Below are 14,375 nucleotides of genomic sequence, written 5' to 3' on the forward strand. Positions count from 1 at the left end.
GAGAGAGAGAGAGAGAGAGAGAGAGAGAGAGAGAGAGAGAGAGAGAACGGAGCTCAAAGAAATTTGCCTCCCCTCCACCATGCTATTCCCTCCCCATCCAGGCAGCCATGATGGCTGAGGAGCTGAAAAAGGAGCAGGACACGAGTGCACACCTGGAACGGATGAAGAAGACCCTGGAACAGACTGTGCGGGAGCTGCAGGCACGCCTTGAGGAAGCAGAGCAGGCTGCACTCCGGGGTGGGAAGAAGCAAGTGCAGAAGCTGGAGGCCAAGGTGTGCAGCATTCCCAGCCCTCCTGCCCTACTGGCTGGCCTAGGCTCGGGATGCTGGGCTAGCGGGCGGGCGACCCTCCTCCTGCCCCACTGGCAGAGGCTTGGGATGCTGGGCTAGCGGGCGGGCGACCCTCCTCCTGCCCCACTGGCAGAGGCTTGGGATGCTGGGCTAGTGGGCGGGCGACCCTCCTTCTGCCCCACAGGTACGGGAGCTGGAGGCCGAGTTGGATGCAGAGCAGAAGAAGCACGCAGAGGCCCTCAAGGGGGTGCGCAAACACGAGCGCCGGGTCAAGGAGCTCGCGTACCAGGTAGGTGGTGGCGCTCACCCCAGGAGGCGGCGCTGGAGCTAACCCTCCTCTAGGCAGACCCTGAGAGCCCTTTGTTTGTCCAGACTGAGGAGGACAGGAAGAACCTGGCTCGCATGCAGGACCTGGTGGACAAGTTGCAGAGCAAGGTCAAGAGCTACAAGCGTCAGTTTGAGGAGGCGGTGAGCACACTGGGGACCAGGTATCTGGGACTGTTCTGGACACTAGTGGTGAGCTGCTTTCAGCTGCAGGGCTGGCATGGCAGCCAGGGATGCATCTGCAGCAGTCTCAAGTAACAGGTAGCAGCCCCGACCTCTCAACTCATGGACTTCTATGGCTACAGCATGGGTCACTTACAGCTATAGAATGGACTTAAAAAGTGAATGGTTTCTATCCTCAGCCCAGGCATGGTGGGCAGGTGACAGAGGCACCTCTTGAAGGATGGCTTCCACTTTTTTTTTTTTCCTTCCTGTGTGGGTTCTAGTAAGTGGAGGCTGGTGACAAGAAGAATGGAGGGAGGACCAGGAGTAGTCAGCTTTTCTCTGGGGAATGGGAGCAGGTGGCCATTTTAGTTACCAATGGGAAACAAGGCCCTGCATATGGTTCCAGGAGCAGCAGGCCAGTACCAACCTGGCTAAGTACCGCAAGGCCCAGCACGAGCTGGATGATGCTGAGGAACGGGCAGACATGGCAGAGACCCAAGCCAACAAGCTGCGGGCAAGGTCCAGGGATGCCCTGGGCCCCAAGGTAAGGCAGCCTCAGTGTTGGGTGGGCTGAAGTCAGGGACGCACAGGTGTCGGGCTCAGCTTCTTTCTTATCTCTTAGCACAAGGAGTGACACCAGGCTCTGAAGGACACCCCACCCTGTGATCCTGTTGCATCTTTCCATCTGCCACTCCATCCTCCCTGAGCCCCACAACCCCAATAAACACCCTGTCTGGAGCAGCAGCCACTGTTCTTATTTCTTGGGGCCGAGGAGCTGGGAACAGAATCTCATGGACAAAGTCAGGTCCACATCAGTCTTTAAAATAAAGTTCTTTAATAGTCTCCATTTAATCGGTTTATTTGCTGTTAATAAACTGGCAACACAGGAGGAGCCAAGGGTAAGCTCTCGGCCAGGCTCCCGTGTCTGGGCTCAGGCAGGCACAGGCACTCCATGCCCCAAGGGATGGAGAGAAAAGGCCCCCCACTTCTAGGGAACCTCCAGGATGAACACAGTGGCCAATGAGCAAAGAACCAGAGGAGCTAAAGGAAGACAGGGAGGTCAGGAAGGGAGGTGGGCAGACCCGGGGGAAGGCAGCATTCTCCGATACCCACCCCTGTCCAGGGCTCAGGAGCCTCTCTGCCTGCGCCCTGAGGCCAGGGAGATTTGGCTCACAGGGGTCTGCATCTTCCTCTCCATCAGGAGTGATGGGAGAAGCTCAGACAGAGATGGTTTCCCGTGTTCTCCTTCTCTGGCAGGCCAGGGCTCCAGGACTGTGAGGGAAAGGTGGGCATGGTGCCATTGTCCTTACCCTGGGGACAGTGAAGAAACAGGCTCCCCATGACCTGGGCCCTCAGACCCAGGAGACTAGAGCTTCTAGGATGTTCCTTCCTCTGAGCCTGCACCTGGACACCCGGGGTAGACAGAGCACTGGGGAGGCAAGAGGGACAGGGATGGGCGGAGTGCGAGGCGGCACGTGCACTCCAGCTCACTGCGCTCGCCCTGCCCGGCAGCTTCTCGCAGCCTGGCTCAAGGTCACTCCTCAGTGAAGTCTCTGTCTATGTCCATGTAGGGTTCCTCAATGTAGCTGACCAGGGCAGAGGGCGACTGGCGGTCTGGGTTCAACAGGATGGACACCGTCTCCTTCCAGTATGAGAAGCTGATGCAGGAGCTCTGAGTGAAGAGCAAGAGGGTTGGGACGTGCTTAGCGGAGACCGGGCTCACAGGCTACTGTCCTCCCACTGTCAGTCGGGGCGGGGCACTCACATTCTCCAGGCAGGTGCTGTCCTTGTCCTTGTGCAGGTAATGCTGCTGCCAAAAGCGCAGCAGGTTGTGGAAGTTGTTGAGCAGGAAGCCGGGGTACTTCTTGCTGTGCTCCATCCGCTGTAGCAGCCGCAGGTACAGGGGCAGCCGCTCTTTCCGTCGGGCCAGCATCAGGATCACCAGGCTGGTGTTGAGGCAGCTGACGTTCTCCTGCAAGGTCAAAGGCAGATGGACTGGGTGCACGTCAGCAGCCTTAGGATGCCAGTGAACCTGGATAGCCACGGGGCAGGGAAGAGGGTATCCTAGGCTCACACAATGGGGCAGCAGTCCATGAGCACCCCTTGTCCCCTATGCCCACCTACTACCATTCACACTGACAAGAGCACTGGTCCTTGTCTACATTTTGGATCAGGTGTGACTTCTTCCAGAAGCTTCTCTCCCCTGCCAGGGCTGGGTGCACAAGTTAAGTGTGCAGTTATTCACTTAAGAATTTTAGTGCTGTACTAGGCCGTGAGCTTCAGAAACAAGAGTCTAGTCCACCTTGTTCACCAAGCATCCCCAGCCACAGGCCTCTCCTCCCAGCATGTCGGCAACAAAAGACCACTGCTCAGAGGTGCCAGCATGACTCCCATCTTAGAGAAGGGGGTGGGAGGCTGGAAGAGAAGGCTGCCAGTTAGTGAAGGATGTGGACAAAACTCAGGTCCAAGCCCACAGCCCACTGTAGCCAGAAGGCAGGGGCTGGGCACATGGGGAAGAACACTGGCCTGGAGTCAGAAGAATGCAGTGCCAAACTCATCTCTGTCCCAACTGGCTGTGACCTCAGGATACCTGGTCTTTGTTCCCCTGTAAACTGAGGCAGTGGGCAACACCCTAGGAAGAACTGTTTCCAGAAAAAAGGGCGGAAACCCAGACATGTTGGCCCTTAGGATGAGAAAGCTGGTTTCCAGTCTACCCCCTCTGACTGCTCACTGGCTGGGTATCTCACCTGGGTTAGCGTCTGCACGTGGATGATATTGATGAGGCGGAAGAGGAAGGACATCTGCGTGGGCACCTGGGATATGTAGGCAAGCAGGCGGCACTCGGATAGGACCTCGGCCACTGTGGAGGAAGGCAGAGGTGTAGCATCAGGTCCATGCAAAAGGCCAGGTCCGTTTGGGTCCTGACTTGGCAGCTGGGGCTCTCACCACCACAACAACTATGTTAAGGGTCAGAGAGACGGCTCAGGAGTTAGGACTCCCTGCTACTCTTCCAGAGGACCTACAACGGTGGCTCTTTAGGGTATGCAATACCTTCTTCCAGCCTCTATCTACTCCTGTACTTATTACACACACAATCCCATATACACATAGTTTAAAATAAATCTTCATAAACAACCACAAAAACCCAGCTTTCTTAAAAGCTGCAATAGCAGGTCAATCTCCAACTGTTTGGTCATCAGGCTGCACCAAATCTGAGTGATCCCAGTGGTCCTCAGAACCACACTCAGAAGTGGCCCTTCCTGCAGCTCCCTCCCAGCTTGGCACCAGCTCCAGCTCCTATACACACTCCTCAGGAAGACAGGTTGAGAATACTCATTAACACTGCTGTACAAGCACGAGCAACAAAGCTTGGGTCACATAAGCAGGTAGATCCCTGAAGTCAGCCAGCCCAGTCAAATCCATGAGCTCCAGGCTCAGTAGGAGACTCTGTTCAAACATTGAAGGTAGGAAGAGACCCGATATCAACCTCTGGCCTCCTCATCTGCACACATACCCACATATGCATAAACCACACACAGAGAGACAGTCTATCTTAAAAGGAGACTGGTTTGCTATAGTTCTCACCCATCTGTGTCCACTGCTGTGGTAAGGGTGAAGGAGCACTGAAAACTGACCTCCCACACTACTGGGAAGGCACTGCACTGATTATATCAGAGTGTATGTGACCAGCCTCCTAAAACAGACCCTTCAGAGAAGCAACAGGAGGTAAATGGTCTAATTATCCATTACAGGATGCTTTTGGTACCAATGACAACAATGAGGAACACCGTCCTTTTTTGGAAGCGTTCATAAACTTGTGACAATCTGTTTGGAGCCACAGACATTCTAGGGAAAAGGGCACAGATGTATACATGTGTTACTACACACGATTCTAGGTGAGGTCTGACGCACCCACCACAGCTGCATACTATAGTCTTGTGCAGAAAAACAGAATGAAGGGTCCCTGTTCAATCCGAGCAGTCAATCTAGAAGGCAGCTTTTTCTTTACTAAGATGTTATACTTGCTCATTAAAGGAAGCAAATCAGTGGAGAAGGTGACACATTGGAGAAGGTGACACAGTGGAGAAGATGACACACTGAACTTGGTCGAGACCGTCCTCCTGACCCAGGCACACAATTCCTGACAGGTGCCTGGCAGTTAGACTGCACCAATGTGCACTGGCACCTTGGCCTCCTCACCTTTCATGTCCACCTGGTTTTCAAATCGGTCCAGTGACAGAGTGACACAGCGCACCAGCATGTTGGAGTCCACTAGCGAGCTGTTGATCTGTTTCAGGAACACCTGGAACTGGAGCAGAGACAGTGCTCACTGGCAGGCTGCTGGCCAGGGCACCACCAACCTTATACCCCAGCTCCACTACTCTGCAGACCTGACACCGAGTGGCCTGCTAAGATACTCTAACGGCCAAAGTTCTCAGCCCAATAGTCTTAGGGTCTGACTTGAAGCCTGACTGTCCCACCAGATCCCAGACTCTTCTAACTGTGTGACCACCCCTGAAGATGGGCAGGCCAAAGCTCACGGACAGCTGGTGCTGCAGCCAACAGCACAGAGCCCTGGACGAGCCCTACCTTTGCATCAGTGTTGATATATTTATTGAATCTCTTGAATGCATCAACGTTGAACTTCATCAGCTCTCCCAGGAGATCAAAGTAGCTCTGGAGTACATCCCTAGACTTGCATTCACTGTCCACAATGCAGTATAAGATGTGCTGGGTTGAACAGGGGACAGGGTGAGCGAGTGGATGGGTCTGCCCCCACCCCCATCTGTTTGCCACTCAGGCCTGGCCTGGAGCTCAGACTACCCACTTGGTTCCAGCAAGCATACAGGTGGATGCAACCTGCAACTTTGTCTAGGCTCTTTTCTGAGTGTGGTTCCAAGGACAGAGCCAGGTTGCTGGCCTCAGCAGGGGTCAGGGTGGGTAGGTGGTATTCTCTTTCTTTCCCAGGCTCCCACATAATGCCTCTGACAGCTCTGCAGCTACCTACATGGTCCTCTGTCTCCAGACCTAACAAGGGCTGCTGCCCTAAGCACCAGGGCCTAGGACTGAAGAGCAGAGCACACATTCTGACCCTCTGCACTGTCATTATGCTTACCAATAAAACTGCGTAGAACACACACAAATCACTAAACGGTTACTCAGAACGGTAAGCCAATTTAACTCCTTAACAGGGAACTGTTCCCTGCTCCCATTCTGGTCTCTGGTTTCTCCTCCCTCCCTCTCTTCATTCCTGATGTGTGTGTGTGTGTGTGTGTGTGTGAGAAACAGGGTCTGGCCTTGAACTTGAACAACTCCTGCTTCTGCTTCTAAAGTCTGGGTCTCCAAGCTCAGTTCATTTTCTTTCTTTCTTTTTTTTTTTGTTTTTGTTTTTGTTTTTTTCGAGACAGGGTTTCTCTGTATAGCCCTGGCTGTCCTGGAACTCACTTTGTAGACCAGGCTGGCCTCGAACTCAGAAATCCACCTGCCTCTGCCTCCCGAGTGCTGGGATTAAAGGCATGCGCCACCACGCCCAGCTCAGTTCATTTTCTTGAGCTTACATGATTGGCAGCTGTTTTCCTTTATAATTCATGGTTCCATGTTCATAGTCATTTCCTAAAAACACCAACTGTAATTCTGGGTATTTGCTCTCTCTTCAATTTCCTTTTGCTACATGCCATTAATCAATATGGAAATGTCATTGCTTTTATTTTCTTACAGTACAATCATTGCCCCCTCCCACATTTCCTCACCCCATTCCTCCTCCCCACTTTCTCCAAGAGGATGTTTCCTCCCTCACTCCCACCAGGCTTCCCCACTCCCTGAAGACTCAAGTCTTTCAAGGGTTAGGTGCATCTTCTCCCACTGAGGCCAGACCAGTCAGTCCTCTGCTATATATGTCTCGGGGGCCTCAGACTAGCTCGTTTATGCTGCCTGGTTGGTGGCTCTGTTAACTTTTAGTCAATACCAAATTATCCCCAGGGTCAAAGGGCTTGCTGGGTAACTCTGTATTCTACATTCCTGCACAACTACTCGAGTCCTTTAGTCCTCAGAACCTACAGGGAGCCCACAGCTGGCAACCCAGGGCCAACCCTGGAACAATATGTACTAGGAACAACCAGAATAGATCTGTTCCTGACCAAATTCCTTAAGGCTCAGGATGAGGAATCAATGTGAGGGGCTGGACTGAGGGGGACAGCCACCCGACACCCTGTTTCCTCCAGCATACCTCCAGAAGGCCTCGCTTCAGCAGGAACATCTGGTCTGCATAGGAGGTGGTCCCTCGGAGGAAACTTTCCACAGCCCGGGCTTGCCAAAACCTGCAACCCAAGTGTTGACCCTGGACCAGGCAGCTTTAGCTGCCCTCCCCTGGTGTAGGCTCAATGCCCCCAGGGGCAGAGTGGTTTGCAGCCCAGTGTCTAATATTTACTTAACATTTCCCTGTCTGGGTCCCAGTCCTAGGCCTCGAGGACAGAGCAATAAGCAAGAGGACTGCCATTCTCATGTATGGTGCTCATGGCTCAGCAGGGCCAGCCTTTCATTGTGGCTGGACCGGAACAAGTTTCTATGGTATATGGGCATACATAGTGGCATCTGGGCTCAAAGAGTGGCCTCTAGGAGTTCCATGTAAAACCATTCTAGGCTTTCCACTCTCAGAATACTGAAAAGACATAGACCTTGAAGCCAAGGATGTGTGGCCAGCAGAAGGGTTTGTGTGGCGACATCACTGAGTTCATATGCATTGAGCTGGTCTAGGTAGGAGCCAACAGACACTGAGTGACCCAGAGACTCAGCTGGGATCCCTGAGGGAGGGACTGAATAGGTGAGGCTGAGATGACAGGGACCCTGTAGGGACAGAGCCCTGTACCCTGGCCTGGTGGAATTCTCTTGTCTACAACCTTTCCAAACCCCGCCCCGCCCCCCGCCTACTCAGGTAGCTCCTCGGGTGGTTCCTGGCTCCATTTCTTCCCATACTGCACTAAAGCAGGTTTCTTTCCTTTCATGCTTCCTTCCCATGATCCCAGGAAGTCACACAGGCCTAGCCTGGATCCATTTGTGTTCTATCTCTCTAGTGCCCATCTGATGAATGCTCACCCACCTCCTAGTATACCCTGCTGGCATGTGACAAGGACACACACACTTACCAGCTGAGTTCCATGGAGCCAGCAGCTGTGAGGCTACCTCCCCAACCTTAAGGAGTAGGTATTGGAGACTAACCCACTGGGAACCCCTGGCTTCTAGACCCTCACAAGCACAGCTCTCCTTACTCACCTGAACGAAGACTCCGCTGGCTCCTTCTTCATGACCTGCAGCAGCCGAGTTAGTAAGCCCCTCTTGCCATCACACACCAGACTCCTGAAATCAAAGGGACAGACAGCACGGGTGACAGAACTGAATGGCTAAGAGGGGCCACTGAACTAGTCCTGTGTTGGTGTGGATGGATGAAAGAACGGGCAATGTCTGAGTCTACAGGATGCTTTCTTGCTTCACCGTGTGCCAGGACCTCAGAGACTGCAGCCGTCAGTTCAATAGCCAAGTGCATTACTCCTGCACCTTAGGCCAGTTTTCCCTCCTCAGACCCACTGGCCAGAGGCAGAGGCACAGCCATGGCCACACTGCCAGAAAAAGGTCATTTACACCACAAATGGGTTTAATCCGGGCCACAGCAGAGTATGCCAGATGGAATAAAAATCTGTGCCAACTGGGCAGTGCCCAGAGTTCTTTTTCCTGCCCAGGGTCAGTTCCAGCTCAGCTGTGGGCTTTCAGGCCTTAGCTTCCCGTCTATGAGGCAAAGGCTGCAGTAGGTAAGAAAATGATTAGGCCTGTGACAGTGGCAGGTGTCTGGGCCCTTAAACTCTCTCTTTACACGGCAGCTCCATTTCCAGCCCCTGTAGACACTGGGGGCAGTGATGGATCCATCTTCTCAGGAAGAAGTTGGGGATTTCTGACTCTAGCTGCTAGATTAGGGCCACACTTCACAAGCTCCCATGAGCCGGGCATGTCACTGTGTTGATCCCAAAGATGAGGTTGACATAGGGCAGAGGGTGAAGGGTCAGCTTCTTCTTGTCCTGCTTGGCACAGCTGCCACCGGGCAGGAAATAAGGATACCAGTAAAGGGGCCATGATTTGCATGGGATAAGGTGGAAGGACAGAGTATAGCTGACCTTTGCTGTCATATACATGTAGAGAGGAAGCTGACGATGGCACTTCCTTCTGAGGCTGCTGTGACCCTCAGTTAGGAAATGCAGGAGATGTGAGGATCTAGCTCACAAAGCCAGTGCGGTGGCAGCTTCGTGTGAGGAAGTGCAAGCACGCACCCCCGTGTGTGCCCTCCTGGGAGTCCTGTATCCACAGTGGTCCCCACAAGGATCACCTGTCAGTGTTGAGGACAGCTTCCACCTCAGGGATGTTGGCTTTCAGAGAAATGGCACTGAGTTCATTTAGCTCCTGATTGTTGAGCAGCAGGTACTTGTTCCTGAAACAAATGGGTTCAAAGGGTAAAGGGCAGCTCTGGGGCCGCTGAACTGCTCTGCCTCGGGGCAGAGTCTGCTCTGCCCACTCCTGTTGGGAGGAGTGCTGAGAGTCTACCAGCACGTCTACACGCGCTTGTCACTCCTAACAAGCCCTTCCTCGGCATCTCCATGTTGCGCACTGAACACTTCTATATGACTTCTCAAAGTCACCTGCACTTCCCGTCTGCCATCTTAGTTCTGAGCCTAGCCCTGCTGCAGCATTCCCAGTGGCCAGAGTCACAACGCAGAGGCCTGACCAACTGTGACACAATCTCTCCTCTTCCTTCCATCCAGGTTTGTCATTATGGTGGTCTGTGCAGCACAGAAGCACTTCCTCAGCTGTTTCTCACAGGAAGGGAGCCCTCACTCAGCTCCTTGAGTGATTTTTCAGAACAGGACTTGGACCATGTCATTATTGAAAATGCTTACTCTAATTCTCACACCTCTGTTGTGTGAACACCTAGGGAGTGATCGTGTCTTCAAGGCCCTGTGCAGCCAGGCCACCTCCGTGGCTAAAACAAACGTGCAGCTCACACCCGCCACACCATCTGGCCACTCTGGTTTTCATGACCATGCCATATCCTTCTGGCTCAGCTCTCTCTCACGCTGCCTTGTCATTCCAGTCAGGCCTCTGCTCACAGACTGCTTCTGCAATAGTCACAGAGCACGGCCAGCCAATCAGGACACTTGACAACTGTCCTTTCACGGAGTGTGCTCTTTTGTCCCACACACCATGCCTATTTGTCATCAGGCATTCTGTAACTGTGACCTTCTCTAATGGTAAACTTCCTCTCCCAACTGTACCCTACATGACAGCAGGGACCATAGTGTTTCCACTGAGTCAGATACAAAGGAGTACTGATGTAGAGTCGGATGAAAGCTAGGCCAGGGACACACACACACTCTCAGCATAATTCTGTCAACTACAGATGCCTTCAGCCACAGATGCTCTCACAAGACAGAATCACAAAAGAAGAGATAGAGGCCCCTAGGCAGCACTGTCCTCAAGCATGTTCTATTAACTTGTACAGCATTTAAAACTCAGGCTAGCCTGCAGCACTGCTGTGGCCAACCCCTCCTCTGGGCCCTGCATGGAAGCCTTCAATCCAGTGCATCCACTTCTCTGTGCACACGCAGTTGTCAGGTCCTTACCCTAACGCCAAGGCCAAGAATCTCATGTTTTTCCCTCCCTGCACTGTTTCCCTTATAGTGGACAATCATTTTCTTATACATTCTCCACTAAAAGCTTAACCATTAAAAATCAGAGACTATCTCAAAAAAGTGGGGAGGGGGAGTCAACACATTTCACTGTAGAGGTGGAGCCTCCATGTTTCCAGTCAGAAACTCTGTGGCTCAGAGGCTAGTCACTGCACAAGGGTGTTGTTCCCAGGGCACAGAGGGACAGCACTTTCATCCTCTGAGGGCAGAGGAAAGATCCAGTGCCCAGATGGAAGGAAGGGTTGTCAACCTACGGGGCTGAGGAACACAGCCGCATAGATACTGAGGGCCCCCAGTCTGCCCTGACTGCTCCTGGGTCAGAGAAGCAGGAAAGAGTGGGGGAGGGCCTGTAGAAGACGCCTCCAGGGGCTACTTACTCATGGTGGTCACTGAAACTCTGGAGAAGTCTCAAAAACTGGATCTTCAAGGTGATATCCTAGAACACATATTAAAGTTACGTTAGTCACAACACTTGTACATAAAACAAGGCTGGGCTCTGGTGACATCCTTGTCTTCCTATACTGCTTCTTTTGTGTCCCTGTCCTCCAGCACAGTGAGGGTTTTCTTTTTTTTTTTTTCTTTTTTTTATTAGATATTTTCTTTCTTTACATTCCAAATGTTATCCCTTTTCCTAGTTTCCCCTCCACAAATCCCCTCTCCTCTCCCCACTTCCCTGACTCCCTGGAGGGTTTTCAGTTGAAAAGTCAGACCTTCACAGCTGACCAGTGTCAAGGTAAACTAACGTAGACCTATTCTGCTAACAACATCCTACACTACTGGATTTAAAGAATATAATCACCTAAGTCCCTTTCTACATGAGGGTAGTTTAGAAGCTAGAAAGGGAAACCTATCTGTTTCAGAAAGGCCAGGCCCTGAGAGCTCGGCGGAGGCGCTCAGAAGCTCAGGAGCCCGTGGATGGTGAGAGACCGAGTCACAACACGGCTATGGTTTCTGTGTCCTACAGTGACCAGGACGAGCTGAGCTGTGAGCTGCTTAGGCCTGGCTGGTGAAACTTCCCAGGAGAAGTAAGAAATCCTGAGAGTGGCAGGGCCAAGAAACTAAACATGAAACTGGCTCCTCTAAAGTGCGAGCCGAAGTGTGTCCCGGGCGGAGGTGGCACAGGTTCCCAGGAAGGCTGCCACCAGACATCAGAGAATGACACACATGTCACCCCAAGTGTGTGAAAACCCACACACAAGCTGCTGGCACCACAGCAGCATCTCCAAGAGACCATAAAGAAGTAAGTAACAAACCATTAGAGAAAAATTGCAAAAGCAAAAGCAGAAGACAGTATATTTCCACAACGGACAGAGACCAAGCCGCCAGTCCCTGTAGTCAGACATCTAGAAACAGACTCACTCTAAATGACTAACTCAAATGGAAGAATGAAAAGAAACCTGACAAGGTTGGAGGCAGGGCACTGGGGCTAAGTCCCACAATGCAGGTTTGAAAACCCAGGGCACCAGGTCCTGCTAGCACATCAGGTCTTTTGGCCAGAGTTGGGGGAAGCCGGAGCTCTGAGGGCAATAGGCACACGACCCTCCTAGTCCAAGAAGACAGGTTCAGAGGTTCTGGGACACAGTCAAAGTTGAGTGGCACAAAGGACTTCTGATGCTCATTCAATACCCTATCAGGATGCTCTGAGATATAGCTGGAGGTAAATTCTTGGCCTAAAACCTTTCTCTCTACTCTTTTCTATAAGAATGAGATCCCCAGGTCAGCAGTGGTTCTTAAAACAACTAATTCTTTGCTGTTAACATCCTGCATGCTCCCAGGCTCTCCTGCTCACCGGGCTACAGTCACAGTTCTGGTTGTGACCATGGAGGACAAGGGCAGATGCTGAATGCTTCCTCCAAATCAGTTTGTCGAACAAGTTGTTGAGTCCTGGGATCAACTTGAACTCAGCGATCATCCTGTGGACCTGTGTAGGGTTGCAAGGGAGAAATACTGAGACCAATGTGTGCATAATGTGAGCAATGTGAGCAAGGCCTCTCCCAGCTCAGCCATCTTCAGGGTGAAGACAGCAGCTGCTAGTAGTGAGTGCTGCCATTTAAAGACACCCTCCACCTGACTACACAGAAAAGCATACGTGTTAGAGGCCTGAGAAGCTAGAGAAGGGCATCAGATCCTCAGAGATGAGGAGTAAACCCTCTACTTGACTTAGAAATGTTTTTAAGAGCTGGAAAGACAGCTCAGTTATAAGCAGCGGTTAAAAGCACTGGCTACTCTTCCTGAGGACAGGGGTTTGATTCTCAACACTTAGGTGGCTATTTAGAACCTTCTCTAACTCCAGTCAAAGGGGATCCATCACCCTCTTCTGGCATTTGAAGGTACCACACACACATGATGTATAGACACAGTCAGGCAAAAATATCTCCCCCACCACCATTCACACACATACATGAAGGAAAGAAATGTCTTTAACTTGTTTTTATTATTTTATGTGTACTGGCGTTATGTCTACATATATGTTTGTACATCACATGTGTGCCTAGTGCCCATGAAGGCCAGAGAGTGTCAGATCCTGGAATTTACAGATTGCTGTAAACTGCTTTGTAGGTGCTGGAAATCAAACCCTGATCCCCTGGAAGAACAGCCCCACTTTTAAACACATAAAATGTCTCTAGCCCTGAGAAAATATTCTTAAATCACAGGAAAAGCTCAACCTCTCAATATGAAGAAAAATTCACATCTCAAACAATCTCTTGCTTTTTGAGATAGGCAATGGAGAAAGAAGTTTAACCGACTTTGGCATCTGTAACTGTGTCAGTTCACAGTTGGTAGTGACAATTCTCAAATCTAGGACAATCTCCTGGAGGAAGCAGACTACTGAGAGATTCTTCCTCCTCAGGATCTTGCTCCTGTTTCTTTCCTGTCTGTTTCTGTTTCCTGGCTGTCATGTGGGGGCTGCTCTGTTAGACCACTCCTCTTGCCACAAGGACTGATCCCTCTAAACCGTGATCCAAAACAAAACTTTCTCCTTCAGACTACTTTCACAGTGACACAAAACCTGATAGAGAAAACAGGGATCTAGAGAAGCAGTGTCTCTGCTTTGGCCAAACCAAACTATGTAGCCCCAGGCCTTTGCCAGAGAAAACTGGAAGTTGGGGGAAGTGGAGCAGTATAGGGAGAAAGAGCAGGAGAGAAAAGAGGAGGAGATCCAGGAGAAATCCATCAGGGCTTAACAAGTTCTAGTGGGATCTCAAAAGGCCAGAATACCATCCAAGAGCGGGTCAAAGGGACAGCTCAAGAGGTTTCAGTGGGAACAGGGTCTAGAGGACAATCCCAATACATTCTGGCAAATAACTTGCTTATATTTTGCCATCTCCTTAAGCTGGGAGGCTGAGTTAAAATGTGACAGGTGAACTGGAGGAGGAAACTTTAAGATAGGACAGCTTTTGGGCTGTGGAATAGCTATTATTGACTGCTTCTAACCAATCTTAGTGAAAACTAGGAGCAAAAGCAGAGAATAATTTTAAAAGCCAAGTGGGCTAGTCAGAAAAAGGAGTTAAAAGTTGTGGGTCGCTAGGCAGAGGCGGCACATGCCTTTAATCTCAGCACTTGGGAGGCAGAGGCAAGCTGATTTCTGAGTTCGAGGCCAGTCTGGTTTACAGAGTGAGTTCCAGGACAGCCAGGGCTACAAAGAGAAACCCTGCCTCAAACAACCCTGAAGAAGAAGAAAGAAGAAAGAAGAAAGAAGAAAGAAGAAAGAAGAAAGAAGAAGGAAGAAGGAAGAAGGAAGAAGGAAGAAGGAAGAAGGAAGAAGGAAGAAGGAAGAAGAAAGAAGAAAGAAGAAAGAAGAAGAAAGAAGAAGAAAGAAGAAAGAAGAAAGAAGAAAGAAGAAAGAAGAAAGAAGAAAGAAGAAAGA

General features: G+C 51.1%; 2 protein-coding genes across 2 annotated transcripts in view; one reads left to right on the top strand and one right to left on the bottom strand.

Annotated features, from left to right (window-relative positions):
• Myh7b (myosin heavy chain 7B) overlaps nt 1-1,619 on the top strand; it is a 23,016-nt gene extending 21,397 nt beyond the window's left edge. Inside the window, exons 37-41 of the mRNA XM_021192409.2 lie at nt 102-272; nt 475-579; nt 663-758; nt 1,186-1,323; nt 1,402-1,619. Coding sequence (XP_021048068.1) covers nt 102-272; nt 475-579; nt 663-758; nt 1,186-1,323; nt 1,402-1,413 — 522 coding nt within the window. The 3' untranslated portion in view covers nt 1,414-1,619. The remainder of the gene's footprint in view (nt 1-101; nt 273-474; nt 580-662; nt 759-1,185; nt 1,324-1,401) is intronic.
• Nucleotides 1,592-14,375, bottom strand: part of Trpc4ap (transient receptor potential cation channel subfamily C member 4 associated protein) — a 63,027-nt gene continuing 50,243 nt past the window's right edge. Inside the window, exons 10-19 of the mRNA XM_021192410.1 lie at nt 12,297-12,428; nt 10,885-10,943; nt 9,151-9,252; nt 8,049-8,132; nt 7,006-7,096; nt 5,370-5,510; nt 4,980-5,088; nt 3,527-3,639; nt 2,545-2,751; nt 1,592-2,451 (exon numbers count right to left, since the gene is read on the bottom strand). Of these exons, the coding sequence (XP_021048069.1) occupies nt 2,314-2,451; nt 2,545-2,751; nt 3,527-3,639; nt 4,980-5,088; nt 5,370-5,510; nt 7,006-7,096; nt 8,049-8,132; nt 9,151-9,252; nt 10,885-10,943; nt 12,297-12,428 (1,176 nt within the window). The 3' untranslated portion in view covers nt 1,592-2,313. The remainder of the gene's footprint in view (nt 2,452-2,544; nt 2,752-3,526; nt 3,640-4,979; nt 5,089-5,369; nt 5,511-7,005; nt 7,097-8,048; nt 8,133-9,150; nt 9,253-10,884; nt 10,944-12,296; nt 12,429-14,375) is intronic.

The sequence above is a fragment of the Mus pahari genome, chromosome 3 (assembly GCF_900095145.1).
Source record: "Mus pahari chromosome 3, PAHARI_EIJ_v1.1, whole genome shotgun sequence".
Lineage (NCBI taxonomy): Eukaryota > Metazoa > Chordata > Mammalia > Rodentia > Muridae > Mus > Mus pahari.